Here is a 25576-nt window from a genome sequence, read left to right as displayed (position 1 = left end):
ATGGTGAGCATTTTGTATACCATTCCAGGTATGTAAAAATTTAGAATCTTATCACTGTATATTTTAACTGTGACAACAATTGAAAGCACCTTCAGTAGATTCACATACTATAAATCTGTTGACTTATTGCCTAAATTAACGAATACTTAAGTCAAATTTAAATGTTCAAGCTACCCTTTTGTAGTCACATTTCAACAACTAAAATTACCAATAATATTGCTTAAATTGCTCTTTAGAGCCTAAGGACAAGGGGCATATTGTCCCCTTTGCAGCAGGAACCAATTGAAAAAGAAAGTTTAACTAGTTTATCTTAGGTTATTTAGATAATAGTTAGCTATAAAGTCAGAGATGGCCTGATTGTGTATGTAAAAATTCTTTTATTTGCAAATGACAGAAACAAAACTAGAAAAACATATCAAAAAGAAGAATTCTTGGAAGGTATTTTGGATAGGCACATCCAGGATCAATCAAGGGGCTCAGTGCCATCAGGATTCAGTCTCTCCTTTTAGCTTCTGTTGACTCCATTTTTCTCTTACTGTTGACCAGCTTTTTTCATGAAGGTCCATGAACTTTGCATCTTACTGCTTCAGCACGGGAGGGGGTGAGGGTGGAGGAACACAGAAAGAGAGAGAGAGAGAGAGAGAGAGAGAGAGACTTTCTCAGTTTGGTTCTAAAACTTATGGGCAAGGACTGATTGAACTGGCAGGGATTGTGACCGTTTAGATGTGGTTTTCAGGGTGTGTGGATGGGCAGGGACAGTGCTTAGAAAAGAGTCCATAGGTTAGCTTACTGTTGAACTTCAGTCTGTTTTAACTAACCATTTTGCTAATGCAGAGGTTACTTTGAGATTTGTCTTCAAAGTACATAATTTCAGCCTTGTTTTTCAAGAAATGGATCCAGTTCCTGGGTCCATTTGAATATAAGGGTGGGCAAAAGTAGGTTTATAGTTGTGAGTACACGAAACACAGAGTTTATTCTTGTATTATTACTTATTAATTACTGTATTTTCCCAACAAACAACTATAAACCTACTTTTGCCTCATCCTGTATTTGTAGAGAATTTTTGAGTTAAATTGTAACCCACTATCTTACAATGCTAAGTTAATTTTTTTCTTCCATGTATAAATATAATTGGTAGTTTACTTTTGTTACATATTAACTTTGACCATTTTCAAAAGTGGCAGACAAATTCTAGCTGTTGGTCAATTATGCTTTTATCTGTGAATAAGTTAATCATATTATCTGAAAGGAAACAGGCAAAAATGAATGTTGTGATTCTCTTCCCATGTGAGTTTAGGAATGATTATTTTCTTCTTTATACTTTTCTATATTTATACAATTAATGTGAATTATGTTGCAATTAGAAAAACATATATAAACTCTCTAAAGAAATACTATCTAGCTATTAAAAATAATAAGTAGGTCAATTATAGTGACACAGAAATATGTACATGAAGTAATACTATTGAAAAAGAACACTAAGTAGTATCATGATTACATAAGTTGTATTTTATGTGCCTTGAAAAATATAGGAAATAAATTTGGAGTGACAGAGATAATTTAATATTTATTACCCCCCCCCTTTTTTTTGTAAAAGGTCTATTACCAACAGAGTAAGATTATTCTTCCCTTGAAAAATATTTTCAACATGTCTTTTTTATATGGCATTTCATAAGGTTTTGAGATACCCACGTAACATTTATATTCTCTTCACTCGTCAGGGGAAAATAATTTCTTTTTACAAACGGGCCCAAATCCTTGTGGCAGATACGTGGAGTGTGTTAGAGGGAGAAGGAGACGGCTGCTTTAAGGACATCTCCAGTATTACCATGTTTGCTGACTATAGATTACCTCAGGTTCTTGTTCACTTGGGAGCCCTGAAATACTCGGAAGAACTACTGGAGAAGCTTCTCAAAGGTTTGTCAGCTTAATTAAGACATTCTTTGTTATACTATGAATTATTGTTGAGTCTCTAGTTTCTTTCACAAAAGGTCTCCTTTCCTTAGAAAAAAAGAAATACTTATTGTTTTTTTTTTTTTAAATATATTTTATTGATATTTCGCAGAGAGGAAGGGAGAGGGATAGAAAGCTAGAAACATCGATGAGAGAGAAACATCGATCAGCTGCCTCCTGCACACCTCCCACTGGGGATGTGCCCGCAGCCAAGGTACATGCCCTTGACCGGAATCGAACCCGGGACCTTTCAGTCCGCAGGCCGACGCTCTATCCACTGAGCCAAACCGGTTTCGGCGAGAGAAAATTGCTTTTTGTTGTTATATTATGGAATATGGATATTGTGGGAAATTGTGCTGTTTAAGATGTTATAATTTTAGAGCATCATAATAGAGTGAAATCTAAATTTCTATTATATGAAAGTGTGCAACACTAAGACAGTTCATCAAGTGTAGTATTTGAAGAGTATTAAGCCGAAGAGCACACTACAGTGTGAAATAAAATTTGGGCTGAGAGGTAATAGGTAGTGGATTTTTAGTTTGGAGGCTCCAAGGTCTGCCACTGGGTTATCTTGCACAAGTCACTCAGTTTTCTTTCTTTTTTAATTTTTATTTGTATGAGTTTGTTTATTTGAGCCAAACTAGTGACATGCTGGGAAGCAAGATTTCAAATGCTCCAGTCACTCACTTTTCTAGGCTTGTTTATTTACCATTATTGGATTTGATTATTGATTCTCAAGAGTGGAAGCCTTATTATAATATAAGAGTACAAATAATTGTGTTTGTGAGAAAATTAGCTTTTTGTTTCTTAAACATTTGTGTAAGGAAAATAATTATATTGTAAAATTTTAATGTTAATTTCTCTTTTGGGTGCTGTATTTTCAGCTACTTTTTTCTTTATTTTTAAAAGAAAGTCGTTTTTATGTTGCATAATTTTCTCTTGTGAAATAGATTTTAATCACTCAAAATAAGAATAATACAAAATATAAAGGCACCATTATTCCTGTGATTGCTTCTTCCAGGCTTTAATGCTGCCTTGGGCAATCCACTTTGTCTTTCTGTTTCCTCATTTGAAAAATAACAAGCCATTTTATGTCATAATGCTCATGTCCTGGCTCATTGTTGGATACCTTTAAAAGGGACAACTGTTAGCAATCAGGGCTTCCTTTGCATACAGACATAGTCAGCTGATCTTTTTTTTGGCCAATGTACATGCTGCTCATTCCTATCTCTAAACATTTTCTTGCCTGGTTTTCCTCACCCAAATTCAAATTTTCTTTTTTCAGTTAAAATCGTACACATACACAAAGGCTTAGCTCCAGTGCTACCTCTTCCACATAGCTTTTCCTGACTCTTCATGATTTGTCCATCTCCTCTTGAATTTTTTTTTTTTTTTTTTTTTTTTTCCTCTTGAATTTTTATAGCATCCAGTTTTCTCTGCTACTGTGAGAAAAACCCTGGTTAAAAGGGATCCATCCCACATAGTTGGACAGAGTTGTCTGAACTTTCTCCTGTCATCCACATCATCTCCAGATGTTCTTTTCCATATGTGCATCTGCAGCTGTTACTGCCTTCATTTTGTCCAGCTCCTAAAAGGAGACTTGGCTATCCTTACCAGTTTGGTACAGGGTGGACAAATATATTTGCCCCTAGTTTGTTTAAACAAAGTTGGATTTTTTTTTTGAAAAGTACTTTATTAGCAAACTAGAGGAGAAACAGAAACTATAAATGTAAAGGTATATGTACTGAAAAACAAAACAAAACTATCTTAAGTGAAATCTAAAACCAGGTGGCTTGACTAGATGAGGTAGAACTTTCCTTAACTGGCCTCTAACGATACTTCTTCCAAACTTGAGGATGTGCTACACTTATATTTCGTTTACTCTCCTCTCTTCAGGATATCTCCAGGACAGACCTTGGAAAGCCTACCCAGATTTTTATTTATTTTATCTTTAACCCATCTCTTCACCAAAGACATATATATATATATATATATATATATATATATATATATATATATAGCCAATTATAAAACTGACAATGCAATTTGGCTAGATTTAGATTCTTCAACTGTGATTCTAGGGTTGAGTTTTAGGCCTAATATTTTGGCCACGTTGCCTTCCCTGACTCTATATGTTTGTCATTCTTCTCAAATGGTTTCATTTTTTTCTCTTCCCAAATCCATGTCCTATCCCACCCTGTAAGTTGCTGTATCTGTTAACTGTATTAGTCTCATAAGGCTGAAATGCAAAATTATCACAAACTGGATATCTTAAAACCACAGAAATTTATTATCTCACAGCTGTGGAAGTTAAGTCTGAATCCCTCTGAAGGCTCTCAGAAAGAATCCTTCCTTACCTCTTTCTAGCTTTTATTTTATTTTATTTTATTTTTTTATTATTTTTTATTTTTTAAATAAATCTTTATTCAGATTATTACAATTATTTCTCCTTTTCCCCCATAGCTCCCCTCCACCCAGTTCCCACCCCACCTTCTGCCCATACCTCCCCTCCACTGTCCTCAACCATAGGTGTATGATTTTTGTCTCTTCATGAACCCCCCATACCCCTTTCCTCCTGAGAATTATCAGTCCACTCCCTTTCTATGCCCCTGATTCTATTATATTCACCAGATTATTCTGTTCCTCAGGTATTTTTTTTGTTTTTTTTTTAAATAAATCTTTATTCAGATTATTACAATTATTTCTCCTTTTTCCCCCCATAGCTCCCCTCCACCCATTTCCCACCCCACCTTCTGCCCTTACCTCCCCCCCACTGTCCTCATCCATAGGTGTATGATTTTTGTCCATTCTCTTCATGAACCCCCCATACCCCTTTCCCCCTGAGAATTATCAGTCCACTCCCTTTCTATGCCCCTGATTCTATTACATTCACCAGTTTATTCTGTTCATCAGATTTTTTATTCACTTGATTTTTAGATTCACTTGTTGATAGATATGTATTTGTTGTTCATAATTTTTCTCTTTACTTTTTTCTTCTTCCTCTTCTTTAAGAATACCTTTCAGCATTTCATATAATACTGGTTTGGTGGTGATGAACTCCTTCAGCTTTTTCTTATCTGTGAAGCTCTTTATCTGCCCTTCAATTCTGAATGATAGCTTTGCTGGGTAGAGTAATCTTGGTTGTAGGTTCTTGCTGTTCATCACATTGAAAATTTCTTGCCACTCCCGTCTGGTCTGCATAGTTTCTGTTGAGAAATCAGCTGACAGTCGTATGGGTGCTCCCTTGTAGGTAACTAACTGTTTTTCTCTTGCTGCTTTTAATATTCTCTCTTTGTCTTTTGCTCTTGGCATTTTAATTATGATGTGTCTTGGTGTGGTCCTCTTTGGATTCCTTTTGTTTGGGGTTCTGTGTGCTTCCTGGACTTGTAAGTCTATTTCTTTCACCAGGTGGGGGAAGTTTTCGGTCATTATTTCTTCAAATAGGTTTTCAGTATTTTGCTCTCTCTCTTCTTCTGGCACCCCCATAATTCTGATGTTGGTATGCTTGAAGTTGTCCCAGAGGCTTCTTACACTATCTTCAACTTTTTGGATTTTTTTTTTGCTTTTTTGCTTTTTCGGTTGAGTGTTTTCTGCTTCTTTGTATTTCAATTCTTTGACTTGATTTTTGTGTTCCTCTTGTCTGTTTTTGGGTCTCTGTATAATATTTTTTATTTCAGTCAGTGTATATTTAATTTCTAGTTGGTCCTTTTTCATATCTTAGAGGGTCTCGTTATATTTATCAGCCTTTTCTAGGATATTCTTAAAAAGCCTTATAACTGTAGTTTTGAATTCTATATCCAGTCGTTTGTTTTCCTCCATTTCTTTCATTTGTGATCTGATTCTTTGATGCCGCATTTTCACTGCTTCCCTGAGTTGGTAAGGTAGATTTGTGTGCTAGGTTTCCTGTATGGCCCAGTGGGTCTGCCTCCCCAGTTAACCTGAGGTGGGCACTCTTGGTGTACCCCTTTGTGGACTGTGTGTACAGCCTTGTTGTAATTAAGTCTTTATTGTTGTTGGTATCACTGGGAAGAATTGACCTCCAGGCCAGTTGGCTGTAAGGATTAGCCGTGTCTATGCTGGGAGAAGTTCGGTGCTGGAGACAGCCTTATAGGATTAGACTTGCCAAATTGCAATAGCCTCTGTGCTCAGCTTGGATGGGGTGGAGCCTCAGTCTTGGCTTCCCGTCAGCCTTGCCCTTGCGCGCAGGTGCGCGCCTTCAGACCTCCGCCTTCCCGGCTCCTGAGTCTCCGCCCGAGAGTCCAGACGCCCCCCACAAGAGCGTGGGTCCCCAGGGGCTTGCCTGGAACCGGGGTTCAGTGCAGTCAGAACTGGGGCTCAGTGCATTCAGGAGCCTCTGACTCCCTTCCACTAGGGAAAGCCTGTGGCAACCTCCGCAGCCTTTGTGCACACTGGCACGCGCGCGCCTTCAGTCCTCCGCCTTTCCCAGCTCCCGAGTCTCCGCCCGAGAGTCCAGACTCCCCCCGTAAGAGCGTGGGTCCCCAGGGGCTCACCCGGAACTGGGGTTCAGTGCAGTCAGAACTGGGGTTCAGTGCGGTCGGGGGCTTCCTTCCCCCTTCCGCCAGAGAAAGTCAGCCAGGCTCTCAGCCGCCCTTCCTCTCTGCGCGCACAAAGACCCTTTGCCGTACCTCCAATTCTCTGTGAGCTTTTCTCTTTCCTTCTAGTTGCAGAATTTTCACTCAGCCAGCTTTCCTGTGGTTCTGGATGGTGTCCATTCTGTCTTTTAGTTGTAGTTTTGAAATTGTTGTGCGAGGCAGCAGTTTAGGTGTTTACCTATGCCGCCATCTTGGTTTCTCCCTCTTTCTAGCTTTTGATGGCTCCCAATAATTCTCTGCATTCTTTGGCTTGTAGCTACATCACTTCAAGTATGGCCTTCCCTGGGTGTCTCCTCTCTCTCTCTCTTTGTATCTGCTCCTTTTCTTTTCTTTTTCTTTTTTTTTTTTAAATATATTTTTATTGATTTCAGAAAGGGAGAGGGAGAGAGAGAGATAGAAACATCAATGATGAGAATCACTGATTGGCTGCCTCCTGCACAACCCCCACTGGGGATCGAGCCCGCAACCTGGGCACGTGCCCCTGACCGGCATCGAACCCAGGACCCCTCAGTCCACAGGCCGACGCTCTATCCACTGAGCCAAACCAGCCAGGGCTGTATCTGCTCCTTTTCTTACAAGGACACCAGGCATGGCATATGGCATATAAGACCCACCCTAATTCTGTATAACCTCATCTTAATATGATTACAACTGCAAAGAGTCTATTTATAGGTAAGACCTCATTCACAAGTACCAGGAGTTTGACTTGACTGGTATCTTTTTGGAGGACACAGAACAACCTACCATTATTTATTGGGGGGTAACAAATTATGCTAAAATTTAGTGACTTAAAACAAGACACTTATCATCTCACGGTTTCTGTGGGTCAGGAGACTGGGTGCTGCTTAACTGGATGCCTGTGGGTCAAGGTGGCAGTCAAGCTGTCAGCTGTGGTAGTGGACTCATCGAATGACTTGACTTGGGTGCTGGTATCTGCCTCCAAGATCACTGTTGTGGTTGATTTGAGAATTCTGGCAAGTTGTAGTTAAGTTTGGGAGAATTGATTAACAAGAGAATGAAGAGGAAGGGATGGATTTGTATGCTGGCACCTGGAGCAAAATAAGGAAGCGGAGGGACACAGCTAGTGTCTGTTCTTCCCCAGTGACCAGTGCCTAAGCCCTTGGGAGAGATGGGTAGATGGGACGTAAGTAACATTGCTTAAGATCCCAGGTGACAGAGTGGAACCTAGTGGGGCTGGGGCATTTTTCCTAAGTCTCATTGGATTATTGCGCTTATCAGGTACTGTGAAGATCTGTGTAAGAGGCCTACAGATGTGTTTAGCCTGAAGAGTGTTTTAAGCAATTTTTATTAGTTATCAACACTTGACAGGAGATTTCATATGAAAATCAAACCTCTGACTCTTATAATATTTCTATTAGTAAATATTTATTGGGAACTAGTATGTGCAAGTATGCCATGCTAGGTCCTAGGAATATTGAGACAAACAAGCCAGACATTGTCCCTGCCCTTGTAGAATTAACTTGGAATTTTGAATTAATGCCTGAGTTTAGAAATAGTTTAAATTACCAAAAATAAATAAAGTCAGAGGTTTACAGTTTTAAACTGTGTTTTGTTCTATAATAAGTAATGTTCTGAGTAGATTTCATATCATTGACTGTTGGTGCTCCTTGCTCTGTTTTTCCCCTTGCAGGAGAAATGCTCTCGTATGGGAGCAGGCAAGAAGTAGAAATCAGAGGGTGCTCACTTTGGTGTGTTGAGCTGATCCGGGATTGTCTTCTGGAGCTTATTGAAAAAAAGGGTGAAAAAACTAGTGAAGAGATCAATTCCATTCTTCTGGATTATTACTTATGGGACTATGCCCGTGATCACAGGGACGATATGAAAGGAATTCCATTTCATCGAACACGTTGCATATATTATTGACCCAAAGCGTAAACTGACCCAAAGAAAACTGCTTGCATTTTTATATCACATAATTGTTTATACAATTTCACTTTGATATTAAGAGAAAGTGGTAGGGTTACAGCAACAAGAACACTGATTACCCAGTCTCACTTAAAAATTTTCTCCTGACATATCACTCTATATTCCCAAATTTATCCTTTTTCTGCTTATTTAGTTTGATACTATTTTTCCTTTTTGTGGACATATGACAGAAATAGTGAAGGAACTTTAATGCTTTAAATCTCAGATTTCTTAAAATTAATCATGTCTTATAATTAATCTTCAGTGACAGTATTTCATCTATTTAACTGGTATCTTTTCTCAAGGTATAATTTTCTGTATACCTTAATCATGAGATATGAGACGGGGGTGGGTAAGGTCTTTGCTATATAATTGCTGCTGCTCTTATAAAATCTTGACAGCTTAAACTTTTTATTGGTAATGACGGTGTTGTTTTTTTAAATATATTTTTATTGATTCAAAGAGGAAGGGAGAGGGAGAGAGAGAAACATCAATGGTGATTTAGAATCATATATTGGCTGCCTCCCGCACGCCCCCTACTGGGGATAGAGCCTGCAAACAGGCATGTGCCCTTGACCAGAATTACCTGGGACCCTTCAGTCTTCAGGTTGAGGCTCCATCCACTCAGCCAAACCAGCCAGGGCGACAATGGGTTTTGTACATAATGATTTCAATTTAGGATATCAGTCTGTCTAGTTTTATTTTTCTCTCAGAGTATGTAACTACATTGAAATTGAATAAAGATTTTAAAAATTTTTCTTAAACCTGAAATGTATTCTTTCATTAAAATAGAATTGACCAGATAAAATTTTAAAAGGTTTTCAATGAATTTGATTATTTACTTTATATTTCAGAATTTTCATTATCTACCACTCACTTATTTCCCACTTTCACCCTCACCTTCTTTCTAATCTTGATTTTTGTTATTATCTACCCTGCCAGCTCCCTGTGACTCAAAAAGGTATTCTTTCCCCAAGCACTTTACTGCCATCTGCTGGAAACTTATCATAATAACTACCAATATGGAAATCATGCTTGAGTTTCCCAATTGCTGGCCTGACCTGCAGAGTTTAGACTGAAGACTGTAACATCTACTCTTATCTGAATTTCCAGTTTGCTGGCCTGCCCTTCAGATTTTGGATTTGCCAGCTCCCATAATCATGTGAGTTAATTCCTTAAAATAAGTTTCTCTGACTCTCTTTAAATGGATAGATAGATATTATAGGTCTATAGATAGACCTATGTCTATCATTATCACTCCATATTCCATTGGTTCTGTTCCTCTGGAGAACACTAATACAGGTATGGATAAATAATATGGCAAAATAACTTTGGTCTAACTCAGGGATATTGACTGTAAAATAAAAAACTAATAAATGGCCCTAGCCAGTTTGGCTCAGTGAATAGAGTGCTGGCCTGCAGACTAAAGGGTCCCAGGTTCGATTATGGTCAAAGGCACATGCCTGGGTTGCAGGCTCGATTCCCCTCCACCCCACCCTCCCAGTAAGGGGCATGCAGGAGGCAGCCAATCAATGATTCTCATCGTTGATACTTCTATCCCTTCCTCTCTGAAATCAATGAAAAAAAATATTAAAAACACACACACACACACACACACACAAAAACCCTAATAAATGTATGGTGCAACTAAATCACTTGCAAGATTCCTTTCAGATATAAAATTCACTGACTAAAGCAATTGGAAATTTGAAGAAATATATTATTGTGGCGTTCATCTAAGTTTCTCTTCTCATGCACTACATTCATTCTTTTCTGTTTCCTTTCTGTTTTGAGTTCTTACTTTGGGTTAAGGATATTTTAGGTTTTTTTGTTTTTGTTTTTGCACATAGTACTCTTTATAGACTCTGGTTGTAGGAACAGGGTGCCTGTGGGAGGATATTTTAGTTTTTAGTGGGAAAAAAGCTAGACTGAAATTAGCTTATTGAAAAAGGAAATGTAATGATAAAAGAAGGGTAAATCCAGGGAAAGAGCTGGCCTTACCCATGCCCAGACACCATACCTTGTATTTCTTTTTGCTCTGTTTGAAGAGATAACTAATAGCTAATGAGTCCAGGCAACAGAATGCAAATTTTTGCCAATAGCTCAAGCAAGAATCAGGTTTTGCTTATGAGCCTGGCTTGAGTCTCAGGTGCCCCATGCACCTCCTCACCTGCCACTCTGGCCTTTGCTGTGACCTGGGGCAAAGGCCACATACTTGGCTGGCCTATGAAGTGGAGCAGGGGCAGTTCTTGAAGAAACAGAGGAGATTTGCTTATAGAAAAGAAGGGATGGCAGGCAGCCCAAACAACCTTGTCTTCTATACCTTTGTATGTTCAGAATTCTTCAGCAGTTGGGGATCATTTCAAGGTAGGAACTGCTGAAGAAGAGCTAAGAAAAGGCTATATTCTGAGTTGGTTCAATGAAAGAACTAATTCAATTTAAGGAAAGAACTAATCAATTTCCTGTGGGGGAGAAACCTAGTAACTCTCCCTTCTTTTACCATTCCTATTTTGACATTCTCAGGATAAACTAAGGGTTGGTTGCAGGAATGGAATTCAATTATTAAGTCTCAATAACTTTGATGATGCCCGAGTTAAAATGAAAAGAAACAATAGGTCAAATATACTTACTTTGAGGAATGAAAATAGTAGTATTTTGAAAGCAAAAATCTATGAGTTGAACTCCAAAAAAAGAAACTCTATTGGTCGATCAATTCATTATTCTCAAAATCAATAACTAAAAGGAGAAAAAAATCAAGTATGTATCCTGCTATTTGTATACTAACTGCATTTCAGGATAATCTGATGGAGGGAAAGCTCTTCTCTATAGAATAATTTCAGCTAATAAATGCAAAAAGGAATATTGGAATTAGAAAATAACAATTTTTGAATTCCTAATGAATTAATAGATCTGGAAAATGACCTGATTTATTGACCAATGGCTGTTAAAACCATTAAGTAAAATGTTGATGGGGAACTTTTTTGATGGATGGATTAGGCTGAATGCACCTGAACTCACCAATAATCTTAACACCACTAAAAGTGGGATATGCAGACATTATGTGCCTGCTGGTGTGTTGCATTAGGAAGTACAGAACCCCATTTATGAATTATTCTTGGCAGAGAAATTGAACCCGAATATAATCAAGAGTCTAGACCTAACAACTAATTTACAGAAAATGTAGGGAATAGAGAAACAAGTTCAGTGACAACAGAAAGATGTAGTCACCACATGGATGAACCTTTAGGACATTATGCTAAGTGAAATAAGCCAGTCACAAAAGGACAAATACTGTATCATTCCCTATATGAAGTACCTAGTAATCAAATCCCTAGAGACAATGGTGGTTATCAGAGACTTGGGAAAGGAATGAATGGGGAATTGTTTAACTTAAGGGTATAGAGTTTCAGGTTTTCAAGATAAAGAGTTCTGAAGGTTGGTTGCATAACAATGAGAATGCACTTAACAGTACTGAACTGCTTGATTAAAAACGGGTTAAGATAGTGGTACGGGTGGGAGGGAATGGGGAGAGGTCAATGGGGGAAAAAGGAGACATATGTAATACTTTAAATAATAAAGAATTTCAAAAAATGGTTAAGATGGTAAATTTAATGTAATGTGTATTTTACTACAATTTTCATAAAGGTGGAGGGTAACTGTTATTGCTTAAAAGAGAATTAAGGGGCATATCCAACAAATGTGACATGTGGACCATGTTTGGATCTCAATTTGAGCAAATAAACTGAGAGGAAGGAAAGGGAAGAAAGAGGTAGGCATTGTGTAGAAATAGCTCAGCACAGTCTTTGGGGAGGTAGTATTGACTTTGTCATCTGACACATAGAACTCAGGTTGCCTGTGCCACTTGCCAGCCACATAGCCTTAAACAAATTAATTGTTTTCAGTTTTTGTTTTGTTAATCCTCACTCCAGGATATTTTTTTTAATATATTTTATTGATTTTTTTAACAGAGAAGAAGGAAGAGGGATAGAGAGTTAGAAACATCGATGAGAGAGAAACATCGATCAGCTGCCTCCTGCACACCCCCCACTGGGGATGTGCCCACAACCAAGGTACATGCCCTTGACCAGAATCGAACTTGGGACCCTTGAGTCCACAGGCAGACGCTCTATCCACTGAGCCAAACTGGTTAGGGCACCCCAGGATACTTTTTATGTATGTATGCATGTATAGTATGTATGTATTTATTTTTGTTAATCCTCATTTGAAGATATTTTTCCATTGATTTTTAGAGAGAGTGGAAGGGAGGGGGAGAGACAGGGAGAAACATCAATGTGAGAGAGATACATCAGTTGGCTGCCTCCCGCACACATCCCAACCAGGGCTGGGGATCAAGCCTGCAACCGAGATACATGCCCTTGACCAGATTTGATCCCGGGACCATGTAGTCCACAGGCTGATGCTCTATCCAGCTAGGGCTATTTTCTGTTTTTATTTATTTTTTGTTTTCTGTTTTTAAATGTTTATTTTTATAAACATTTATTGAATCTATGCAATGAACTTAATATTTACTATATATTAAATACTGATTGTTCAACAATGGGGACATAAAAATAAATAATAGTCCAGCTGGTGTGGCTCAGTGGTTGAATGTCAACCCATGCACCAAGAGGTCACTGGTTCTATTCCAGATATGGGCACATGCCCAGGTTTCAGGGTTCATCCCCAACAGGGGGCGCACAAGAGGCAGCCCATTGATGTTGATGCATTGATGTTTCTCTTTTCCTCTTCCTTCCTCTCTCTAAAATCAATAAAAACATATTTAAAAAAGGAACTACCTGACTATTAAAATATAATATATGGTCTCTGCTGATATTGAAGAATAAAATGTGAGACAAGAAATAGCAGGGATAAGTCTAGAAAGCTAGGCAAAAATAGAATGTGGAAGGCCTTGTATGCCATGTCAGAAGATTGGACTTTATCATAAAGAGCTGTTGAAGTTCTTATTTTTCAAAGTTGTCTTTTATGTTTATAAAAATAATGTACTTATAAATTTAAAAAAAATTAAATGCAATCCCAATTTTAAAAATCTCAATGGAACTTTCTTCTGAAAATTGTCAAACTGATTCAAAAGTTCTTTAGGAAAACAAATGTCAAGAATAGCTAAGAAAACTTAGAACAACATGGAAGGGCTTGGCCCTATTTGATAGCAAAATATACAAGAAAGTTATAGTAATTAAAGCAGCATGTTATTGGTACAGGAATGTACTAATTGATGCAACAGAATAGGAGGGTCCCCTTTAAATAAACTAACGAATATATAGGAGTATGTTCTATTTCATTGATTCTAAAACATAACTTTTCACATTTCATTTCAAGTTACAGGAACTAAAATATATTATTATTATTATTTTTAATCCTCCCCAAGGATATTTTTCCATTGATTTTTAGGGAGAGTGGAAGAGAGAGAGAAAGACAGAGAGAAACATTGATTTGAGAGAAACACATCAATTGATTGCCTCCTGCACGAGCCCCAACCAGGGCCCGGGCCAGGAAGGAGCCTGCAACCAAGGTACATGCCCTTGATCGGAATCGAACCTGGGACCCTTCAGTCTGCAGCCTGATGCTCTATCCACTGAGCCAAACCAGCTAGGGCTAATTATAAACTTTTCAAAACAAGTTTTTTTTTCTTAAGTAATTCAGAATTGGTTTCTATTCCTTGGAACCAATACCCTAGTTGATTCAACTTTTAAAATGACCTTTATTTGAAACCTATATAATTTTATTAACCAACTAGAGTCCCGATGCATGAAATTCTTGCAAGGTGCGGGGTCCCTCAGCCCAGCCTGCGCCCTCTCACAATCTGGGACCCCTTGAGGGATGTCCGACTGCTGGTTTAGACCAAGCTGAAGAAGTGTAAGTGCCAACAGGCTTAAACCAGCAGTCGGACATCCCTCTCGCAATCCGGGACCCCTCACTCCTAACCACCCGCCTGCTCGCTCTTTACCACCTGCCCACTCCTTACCACCCTCCTGCTCCTCGCTCCTTACCGCTTGGCTCGCAGCTTCTTAGCGCTGCCCCAAAGGCGGGAGAGGCTCCTGCCACTGCCACTGTGCTCGCCAGCCCAGCTTCTGGCTAAGTGGCACTCTTGCTGTGGGAGTGCACTGACCACCTGGGGGCAGCTCCTGAGTTAAGCGTCTTCCCCCTGGTGGTCAGTGTGTGCCATAGTGACTGGTCTTTCTGGTCGTTCTGCCATAAGGATCGCTGGGCTTTTATTATATAGAATGTCACCCCAATAAAAAATTTTAAAAATGAATTTGAATTCAGTGTTGATGCGTGTTAAACCTTCAAACTTGATGTATTGGGACGACACTCTAACCAACCTGGCCAGGGCCCTGTCTTATGTTTTTTATATGTGTATATGTTGAAATTATCATAATTCTAGTCACCTAATAACTTTTAAGTACTTACTATTCTGTGTGCTTTACAATTATTTTCTCCTTTTAAACTTCAAAACAACCCTATGAAGTAGAGATGATTTTTATCCCAGTTCTTCAGGTGAGAAAACTATATACTATTTGCATCCTTAATTTATAAGTATTTTCTTGTACCAAATTTTTGTAAACATGAATTTCAACGAGGACATAATATTCTCTCTTATAAATGTACTATTGTTAATTTATCAATCTCTTTCATTGAACATATGTGTAACTTCCAAGTTTTTGCTATTATAAATAATACCCTAATGGGCATATTTATACATGGTTCTTTATCAATATCTATTTTTTTAGGAGAGATGACAAGAGGTTGGATTATGTATAAAAGTGTCTGTCTCACTTGCCGATATACAATAAGTTGTTGACAATTTAATAGGTGAAAATGGTTTATCATTTTCATTTGCATTGTTTGATTTATCAATGAAGTAAAACATTGATGCAAGCAGACTTCGGCTTTCTTCTAATCCTAGAGGCTTTTTAGGTCCACATGGTCAAGCTTTAGTTTTATTCATCATGGGACTGGGACTGGCATATCTTTAAGTTCCTGCAAACAATTCTCTGTCACAAATGGTTTGGTTAGCTTTCCTAGGAATTCTCAAATCTAAATTGTTACTGTTATTCATTGAGGCTTTTGTCCTATCAACTTGCTGTCATGACATACAACTTTGGGTGGGGTGGGGTGGGGTGGGGCGGGGCGGGGCTTGACGGGTAGGGGCGGGGCCCAATGCGCAGCGTGACGCCCGGCCGGGAGGGGGCGCGTCGGCGTCGGGCTTCGCCGGTTGCCGGGAGAACCCGTGACAACAAAAGGAGCGGACGGCGGCGGCGGCGGCGCGGTGGAAGGAAACCGAGGAGTTCTGAGCTGCGCTCGCCGCCGGAGACGGGCTTTCTCTGGCCGGTCAGTGCGCGGCGGGCCGGCCGGGCTGGCGAGGCCGGGTGCGGAGCTTCCTCCCGCCTGCCGCGTCCCGGGCCGGCCGTTGGGAGGAGGAAGCACGGGCCGGGAGGGGCGCGCTCGGGGGCCGCCGCATGGGCTTCGTTGGGTGGTGGTGGGGGGGGGTGCAGTTGGGGAGCCGGCTCGGCCGACGACGGCGCCCGCGGGGTGCTGGGACCCCGCCGGAGGAAGTTGGGCGCCCCTGAGAAGGTCGGGGGAGTAGGGATGCGTGGGAGCGCGGGACCGAGCGGCTGAGTCGGATCCTTGGTTATTTCTCGTGTTTGTACTTCCAACTGCGGGATCTGGAAGGAACGGGAAGGCCCACCCCCTTTGGGGGTTTCGTTTTGTCGCAGGCGCCTTTTTTCCTTCGCGGTTGCTGAAACTGGGCGCGTTCTGAGTGCTGTAGAAGTGCTCAGAGGTAGTTGATAACTGATAAAGGATGCCCAGATTCTTCCTTTAAAACACCTTTCAAATAACACCGCCGTCCTCAAGTTTTTAAACCGTTGATGTTTTCCCCTCTTTACTTCCTATCTTCTCCATCTAGTACTTTATGTATTTGAAGCCTTTTCTGAGGTCCGTATGCGATTCAGTCCCTTTGCTGGGAAGTTTCTTATGGAAATATTAACAAGCCACAATTTTTAGATAACCACTACTTCAGAAAAACCAAGGGCACAGGATGCCAACTTTGGAAACACTTATTTCTGACTAATGACATGGCATCAGTGATCAAATATTTACCTTGTCTTTGCTCAGATTTCAAACTTCCATTGAGTATGCTTATATATTACCAGCCAGTCAGATTTCACCTTCCTTTACACTTAACGATGACATAATACACATATTTCTGATTACTGTAATTGATCAGAAGCTGAAGAAGTGTAAGTGCCGTGGGTTTTTAAACAAATTCTTCGTATATATTAATTTTTTCTTTTTTTAAAATATATATTTTATTGATTTTTTACAGAGAGGAGGGGAGAGGGATAGAGAGTTAGAAACATCGATCAGCCGCCTCCTGCACACCCCCTACTAGGGATGTGCCCGCAACCAAGGTACATGCCCTTGACCTGAACCCAACCTGGGACCCTTCAGTCTGCAGGCCGATGCTCTATCCACTGAGCCAAAGCGGTCAGGGCCGTATATGTTAATTTTTTGCAAGCCATATGTTTATAGGTCCTAGCCTTTGTAGCTAAATTCCTATTATAAAAAAAAAAACAAGTGGGGGAGCATTTGAGATCATGCTGCCTATCTTGTTCAAATACACATTTATAAAAATTCTCTACAGGTTTGCACATTTCTTAGTCCTTTCTCCTACTACTCAGTGGGAATGAAAAAAAGTGAAATTCCAAAAGACAGTATGGTTGATAATATATATTGTCATTGTAAAGAAATGAAAGAATGGAGAAGTATTTACATCTCTAACCACTTTGAGAAAATTAAGTGTTACTGTCTAAAGTTAAATCAGAAGAAATTGTGGAAATATGCAAAGTTTAAGTATTATACAGGTTTTTGGAAGGCAGCGGAAGGCTTGAAAATCTCATTGGTATCTCCTATGGGTCAAGTTTCTTAAAAAGAGAAATGCAGAAAAGGAAAAAACTAATGACAAAAGTAACAAAACAAAAACTGTTTGAAAGAAAGAATTCAGAACTTTCTAAAAAAGCAGAACTTCCTCACCATTGATTTAAATCAGCATTCCATGTGAAACAAGGATGCTAGTACCAGAAATAAAACAATAAGACTGCACTAGCCAGCAAGATGCTGACATTTGAGCACACTGATTAGAGCTGGTAACCATGGACAGCGATGTTCCTGTTGATTCCTCAGGGATTCAAGACTGCTTTTCTGTGCTCATCTGCCCTTTGAGTCCTTATGCACATTTACTTTGAGAAAGAAACACTTCTTGGTTTTCACTTTGTCTAAACCCACTCCCTTTATCAGATTGAGAAACACATACCTCTTGCATCAGCCTAAAACCAGTTTTTGTTTGTGTGTATGTGTTTGTCTTGCATCATTTGAAAACATATCACCACTTAGTTAATTTGCTTTAATGGCTGTCTTATGAAAGAAATATATTCATTAAAAATACATGTTCATTGCGGGGGGGATGTGAACCCAAGAAAATGAAAATATCCCAATTATACTTAGTACTTTTTATTAGCAATTTCGTTGGAAGTAGTTATCTTGGCTTAACACAGACCATGACTTGTTTTAATGTGATGGTATAAAAAACACAGCTAATCTGTATGATGAAACTTCTAATGTAGGTGTTTAAAGACATTTGGAAGAACCAACTCAACACAACATCTCTGCAATTTCTTTGGAAAAGTTTCCAGCAGCAGATGATTGTAGGGTCCTTTAGGATCCCTGAATAAATACATAGGAGTATTTATTTGTTCAATGATGAATTTTAGTAGAATGAATAAAATTGACAAGGTTAGATGCATCTTTTTGGCCATTAAAGATAGTTTGCTAACTATTTTGGGATTTTATGGTCCAAGGGAGCTGATATTTTTTTACTCTCAGTGGGCTCTTAGTAGAGTGATGTAAATGTTTTTTGTTATTGTGATCCTTTTCAGACTATCCACTCACAAAGTTATAAATGCACAATATTGCTGCAGAGTTTTTAAAGGCTAGTGAATATTAAATATGTCTTAATTAACATTTCCATAGCAAGCATATGTTACTTTTGTTCATTAGTCTACTAGATTACTTAATGATATTGTTTAAGACTTGCCTTCTCCCAAACTGATTACTTTTCATCATCTACACTAACCTTTATCATAGATTGCTTGTTACATTTTTAAACTTTATCCTACCAAGACCTACAAGTTTTGTGTTTTTTAAAAAATATATTTTTATTGATTTCAGAGAGGTAGGGAGAGGGAGAGAGAGTTAGAAACATTTATGATGAGAGAATCATTGATTAGTTGCCTCCTGCACGCCCCCCATTGGGGATTGGGCCTGCAACTGGCACATGTTCCCTTGACCAGAATCTAACCCGAGACCTTTCAGTCCACAGGCCAATACTCTTATCCACTGAGCCAAACCAGCTAGGGCTGATAGTGTCTTTTGAGGCTTAAAACTTTTGCATTTGATTAAGTGCATTTTATCTTTTTTTCTTCATTTTATTGCTTATTCCTCTTGCTTTTGGTGTTGTATCTGAACAACCATTGCCAAATGTAAGGTTAGCAAGAGTTACCCTCATGTTTTCTTTTACGAATTTTATAGTTTTGATCTTACATTTAGGTCTATCATTTTGAATTAACTTTGGTGTATGTGAGGTAGGAGTCCAACTGGAGGGTGGATATCCAGTTGTACATGACCATTTGTTGAAAAGACTGTTTTTCCCCACTGAATTGTCTTGGCCTGCTTGTTGAAAATTAGTTGCCTATAAATATGATGGTTTATTTCTGGATTCTCAATTCTTTTCCATTGATCTTTAAGTCTGGCTATGCCCATACCACACCGTCTTGATTACTATTGCTTGATTATAAAATTGGGGAAGTGTGTCCTCCAATTTTGTTCTTTTTCATTATTGTTTTTGGTATTCTGAATTTTTGGATGAACTTGTCAACTTCTACAAAGAAGTCATCTGGGATTCTGATAGGACTTGTGTTGAATCTTTAGATCGGTTTGGGGAATATTGCATTGTCATCTCAACAGTGTCTTGCAATCCATGAACACGAGATGGTTTTCCATTTATTTAGATCTTTTTTCTTCCAACAGTATTTTGTAGTTTTCAAAGTATCAGTTTTACACATCTTTTTAAAAAATTTATTCCTAAGTATTTTATTCCTTTAATGCTATTGTAAATGGAATTGTTTTCTTTTTGCTGTTGCTAATCTTTATCCAAGGATATTTTTTTCCATTGAGTTTTAGACAGAATGGAAGGGAGGGGGAGAGAGAGAGAGAGAGACATCTATGTGAGAGAGACATGGATTAGTTGCCCCCTACGCACTCCCCAACCAGGGCTAAGGATCAAGCCTGAACCGAGGTACATGCCCTTGACCAGCATCGAACCCTGAATCCTTCAGTTCTTGGGCAGATGTTCCAACCACTGAGCCAAATGGGCTAGGGTTGGAATTGTTTTCTTTATTTTTTTCAGGTTGTTCATTGTAAGTGTAGTTACCAATTTAATTTTTTAAAAAGATATGTTTTTATTAATTTCAGAGAAAGGGAGGGAGAGGGAGAGAGATAGAAACATTCGTGATGAGAAAGAATCAATCGATCAGCTGCCTCCTGCACACCCCCTACTGGGGATTGAGCCCAAAACCCAGGCATGTGCCCTGACTGGGAATCGAACCATGACCTCTTGGTTCATAGGCCAATGCTCAACCACTGAGCCACAGCAGCCCGGCCCAGTTTAATTTTTAATATATTAATTCCACTAGAGATCTTCAGAAATTAATATAACAATTTAGGAGTAGAAAAGCAGTTTTTCAATTTTGATTATTTTTGAATAAAAAATGACTTGGATTTATATTGATTTATGGAAATCCTTAAAATTATTTCATGGATTTATTTATAATATTTGTGGCAATGAGGAGATGTTATTTTTAAATATATAGCTATAAAAACTAGTGCAAGGATTTGCTTTTTTTAAATGTATTTTATTGATTTTTTACAGAGAGGAAGGGAGAGGGATAGAGAGTTAGAACATCGATCAGCTGCCTCCTGCATACCCCCTACTGGGGATGTGCCCGCAACCAAGGTACATGCCCTTGACTGGAATCGAACCTGGGACCCTTCAGTCCACAGGCCGACGCTCTATCCACTGAGCCAAACCGGCTAGGGCGCAAGGATTTGCTTTTAAACAAGTGTACAATTACCTAATTATTTCCTTGATTTAATTTTTTAACTCCCCCATTTTTCAATATTTAGATTAATGAGATGGGAAATATATTATCATTACAGAAAGAAGGGCACAATGGAATCCCATGTGCTTATCATTTAGCTTTTATCATTTACCAACTCATGGCCTCTACCCCTAGATTATTTACAGCAAATCCAGACATCATATCATTTCATCTATAAATTATAGATGTCCTTTACAAGACCAGATTTATTCTTTATAACTAGCTTATGTTGGAACAAAACCTGCTCTAATTGACTTTGCTTTAGACGATGATTTATTTATTAGGATAGAGTCAGTAATTAAATTTTGTTTTTATTTTGATACACAGGAGTCCAGATCTTATGTAAAATGGATGGCTCTCACACTAGACACTGAATGTTAAGTAGAAAATCTATTTAGCAAAATCTAAGCTGCCATGGAGGAAATACCAGTAAAAGTTGCTGTAAGAATTAGACCTCTGCTATGCAAAGAAGTTCTTCATAATCATCAAGTTTGTGTGAGAGTTATTCCAAACACCCAGCAAATTATCATTGGGAGAGATAGAGTCTTTACTTTTGACTTTGTTTTTGGCAAAAGTTCCACTCAAGACGAAGTTTATAATACGTGCATAAAGCCACTAGTGTTATCACTCATTGAAGGCTATAATGTAACTGTTTTTGCCTATGGACAAACTGGATCTGGGAAGACATACACCATCGGAGGAGGCCATGTTGGTAAGATTCCCATAATCTTTCACATTTGAATCACTTGAAAGAAGCTAAAACATGAGAGTACCTGACACATAGTAGGTGCTCAGCATATTGATTGAATGAAATAATGAATAGGATAATCAGATGTGCTCATATGTCATCTTTAAAACATTGTTTTTTAATTTGAATTTTCATTAAACAATTTAATTTATGGTTATATTTGAGGAAAAAAGTTTAAGACAGTGTTCAGTGTTTAGACCTTTGACATTTTTTCCAATTTTATTGAGATCAATTGACATATAATATATTAGTCCAAGGGATACAACATAATGATTTGATATATGTTTATATTGCAAAGTGATTACCACAGTTCAGTTTATATCAATCACTGCACACAGTTTCAATTTTTTTTCTTGTGATGAGAAATCTTAGCAACTTTTAAATATACAATAGTATTATTAACTGTAGTCACCTCAGGACTTACTTGTCTTATAAACGTTACCCTCACCCCCAAACCATGTGCCTCTGGCAACCCTTTGTTATTTTGAACAGGATTTAAATTAGAGACACATGAGTTAACATGATGAGATTTTGCATTTTTTCTAGATTTTGCATCTTTTAATACTCCACTTGTAAATATTAAGAGTCCTGTAACCAGGACTAGGAAAGTAATTTAAAGAGTCTTTTTTCCCCCCAATTTTTTTAGCCAGATTTTTAGCCAGTTGTAAAGTTTTTTACAACTTTATTGAGGTTTACTTGACAAATTGTAAGATATTTTAAGTATACATTGTGATGATTTGATCTGTGTGTACATTGTGAAAGGATTCCTCCCTTCTAGTTAATGCTTCCACCACCTCACATATGTATACAGATTTCTATTTTAAATACTGAATACTTTAGGATATAATTTCTCTTGCTTGTAATAATTTAGAGAAGATAGTATCTTAAGATTTCCTTTAGAGCTGGAAAGAACCTTGAAAATCATTTCATTTATGAGTGAGGAGCTCCAGCCACAGAACGCTGAAGGGCTTACTGAGTTAGGTGACAGAGCTGGAATTGAAAGCCAACTCTTCTGTTGAGACTGTTGATTGTATTGGTATTTTTATACTAAAAGCAAGCTTTTGAATGTTGTGCATATAGATCATTGTTGAAAGTGATCATTAGTATTATCTCTATGTATAATGGCTTTTAATATTTTTTCCTACTTTCATACTTCTCAAATGTAGAATATGTAACTTTCAGAAACATCTCTCCTTAAGTGCAGGCATGGGTGGGGGGAGGTTTGGAGGTGGCTGTGTGGTTTGAGGAAGCCCTCATTCCAAAGATTAAATGGAGGGGCCTTAAGTGCCTAATGCCACTACCTTCCCCAATTTTTTAGAATTAGTGTTATACAGGAATAGGAGATTTAAGATATTAGATTATTTTAGGGTCTCACAATAAAATAAATTTCAGATTTTCTATTGTGGTTTTTCTTGAAGATCATAGTTTGTTTTTGTTTTTGTTTTTTATTGGCCAATGTTTTATCACCTTAAAGACTCAGTATGTGCTTTTTGCTAATAGGAGTATAAAATGTTCAGATCTTGGTGACAAATATAGCTATATTGATTTTTTAAAAATATATTTTTATTGATTTCAGAGAGAAAGGGAGAGGGAGAGAGAGATAGACACATCAATGATGAGAGAGAATCATTGATTGGCTACCTCCCACACACCCCACACTGGGGATCAAGCCCGCAACCTGAGCATATGCCCATAACCAGAATTGAACCTGGGACTCTTCAGTCCACAGGCCGATCCTCTATCCACTGAGCCAAAGCAAGTAGGGCTAACACAGGCCAAATAAACAAGGTTTAAGTTTATGTGGGTTGCAAAAACCAAAAGCTTCAATTTTCGTAGAAACGTAGGTTTATTTCGATGGAGACATGTTGAATACAAAGAGCTAAAATAAATGAGTAATCGTTAACATAAAATAATAGAACATTTTAATAAAAATTTTTACAGACACTGAAGAAATGCATAAATTAATAAGCATAATGCAAGTAAACCTATTTTTCTTGTTCTCCGAAAGTGAAATATTTCCTGTTGTGCACACCAAACAAGTCAGTACAAGACTAATGACGTGGCAACCAGCTGCTAAAATATTCACTGCTAGTATTAGTGGAGAGAAATGGTGCGCCTGCGCGTAAGGCGTGTAAGGGAAATGAATGCAACACGATTATAATAATCGTTCATTAGCGAATGTTATAGTTCATTATTAATATGTATAATAGGATATTGTAAAAATTGAGTTATGAAATTTTTATTAAAACATTTCTTACATATCATTATATTGGCTGGGCCGCAAAAATATTCATTGTGGGCTGCATGCAACCCGTAGGCCGCAAGTTTGACATGCTTGAGCTAGGGGCTATATTGTTTCTTTAAAAAATATATTTTTATTGATTTCAGAGAGGAAAGGAAGGGGAGAGAGAGATGGAAATATCAATAATGGGAGAGGATCATTGATTAGCTGCCTCCTGCACAGCCCCCCACCTGGGATCAAGCCCGCAACCCAGGCATGTGTCCTCACTGGGAATCAACCACTGAGCCACACTGGCCGGGCATACCTATATTGTTTTTTTATTTAAGAGGCAACGAGTATAATTTTAATTCTTTAAGGAAAAAAGTTGTCCTAAAATACTTTTAACTATTCTGAGGTGCTCTTTATCAGAAGAAACAGACCACCATTAGAAATAAATTTTGGTCCTAACTGGTTTGGCTCAGTGGATAGAGCGTCAGCCTGTGAACCAGTGAGCATTTTCAATTTCCCAGATAGACATTCCCAATTCTGGGAATATTATTTCATCACATGAAATTCCCAATTCTGGGTTAGTTGTCTGCTGTTTAATTATTATTATTTTTTTAATATATTTTATTGATATTTCACAGAGAAGAAGGGAGAGGGATAGAGAGCTAGAAACATCGATGAGAGAGAAACATCGATCAGCTGCCTCCTGCACACCTCCAACTGAGGATGTGCCCGCAACCAAGGTACATGCCCTTGACCGGAATCGAACCCGGGACCTTTCAGTCCGCAAGCCGACGCTCTATCCACTGAGCCAAACCAGTTTCAGCCTGTTTAATTATTGACCGTGAAAATAATGTTGGTTTTTTTCACCCAATAATTTATTGAGCATTTGCAGTATCTAGGGCACCATGCTAGGTACTATGACAGAATGAAAATTTCTTATTTTTTAATATGATTCTTATTTAAACTAATAATTCATTTTCCAATTTTTCAGAATCTTGGATGTACCAACTTTTATTAGGCCTAATCTCTAAAAACTTTTATTTCTCTACTCTTTAAAAAGCATATGATATATAGCTAAAGGATGGCTATTGAGGTACAAAACTTTATAAATTCTCTCTCTGAAATAGCTTATTTCAGGAATATAAGCCTAACATTGAAATGTGATTTATAGGTTACCAAAATACTATTGAAGCTTTATTATAAATATTATTTGAAATTGAGCTTTTTGATAAGTCTTTTGAATTTTTGTGGGATTTTTCTTATCTTTTGTAGTGGGGAATGATCATCTATACATACTGGCTAATCCAGAATGCTTATACTTTGGTTTATAGATATTGCTATTATCTTGTTCCTGGAAGCTGTCAAAAAGGAATCCACTTTCTCCCTTGTATTGGAAAACCTACAGCTTCCTGTACATGCCACATGATGGCAGTATTACATCTTAAGTTAGGTGAAAGGCAGTCCAATTTAATAGAAGTTCAGATTTTCAGGATGATTGTTGCCAAAAATTTAAACATTGGTAATCTTCAACTTGGAAACAACTTGGTTTTAAGGTTCATTTGTAAACTAGCATTTTGTAGCTTATATTTTCCATGAAACAATGCTGAAAATGGTAGATAGGTTTGTTTCTAAATTGGCCTACAGAAACTTATTTAACCTTAAGTCCCAATTTATTATTTTATTTATTTTAAATTTTATATTGTACTTTTTTTTTTTACTATTTTAAACATAATGGTAAATAAATATATACTAGAGACCCAATGCATGAAGATTCATGCAAGAATGGGCCTTCCTTCCCCTGGCTGCCAGCATCGCCTTCACTCTGGCCGAGCCGCCTTTCCGCCTTCCCATGCTGCCCAGAGACCTGGAG

The 25576-nt window shown here is 38.1% G+C and overlaps 1 protein-coding gene across 3 annotated transcripts in view; it reads left to right on the top strand.

Moving 5' to 3' along the window:
- QNG1 (Q-nucleotide N-glycosylase 1) overlaps positions 1-25576 on the top strand; it is a gene marked incomplete at its 5' end in the record, with an annotated part of 112945 nt that overhangs the window by 1925 nt on the left and 85444 nt on the right. Inside the window, 2 exons of one of the 3 annotated variants that reach the window (XM_080668372.1) lie at positions 1722-1917; positions 8218-9256. In XM_080668372.1, the coding sequence (XP_080524498.1) occupies positions 1722-1917; positions 8218-8450 (429 nt within the window). In that variant the 3' untranslated portion in view covers positions 8451-9256. Of the gene's footprint in view, positions 1-1721; positions 1918-8217; positions 9257-21142; positions 21441-25576 lie in introns of those variants that run through there. The other 2 variants (XM_080668370.1, XM_080668371.1) reach the window with 2 other exon arrangements.

This window comes from Plecotus auritus (assembly GCF_963455305.1).
Source record: "Plecotus auritus genome assembly, chromosome: 5".
Lineage (NCBI taxonomy): Eukaryota > Metazoa > Chordata > Mammalia > Chiroptera > Vespertilionidae > Plecotus > Plecotus auritus.
The sequence above is the reverse complement of the archived record's forward strand: the minus strand, read 5'-3'. Positions and strand labels throughout refer to the sequence as shown.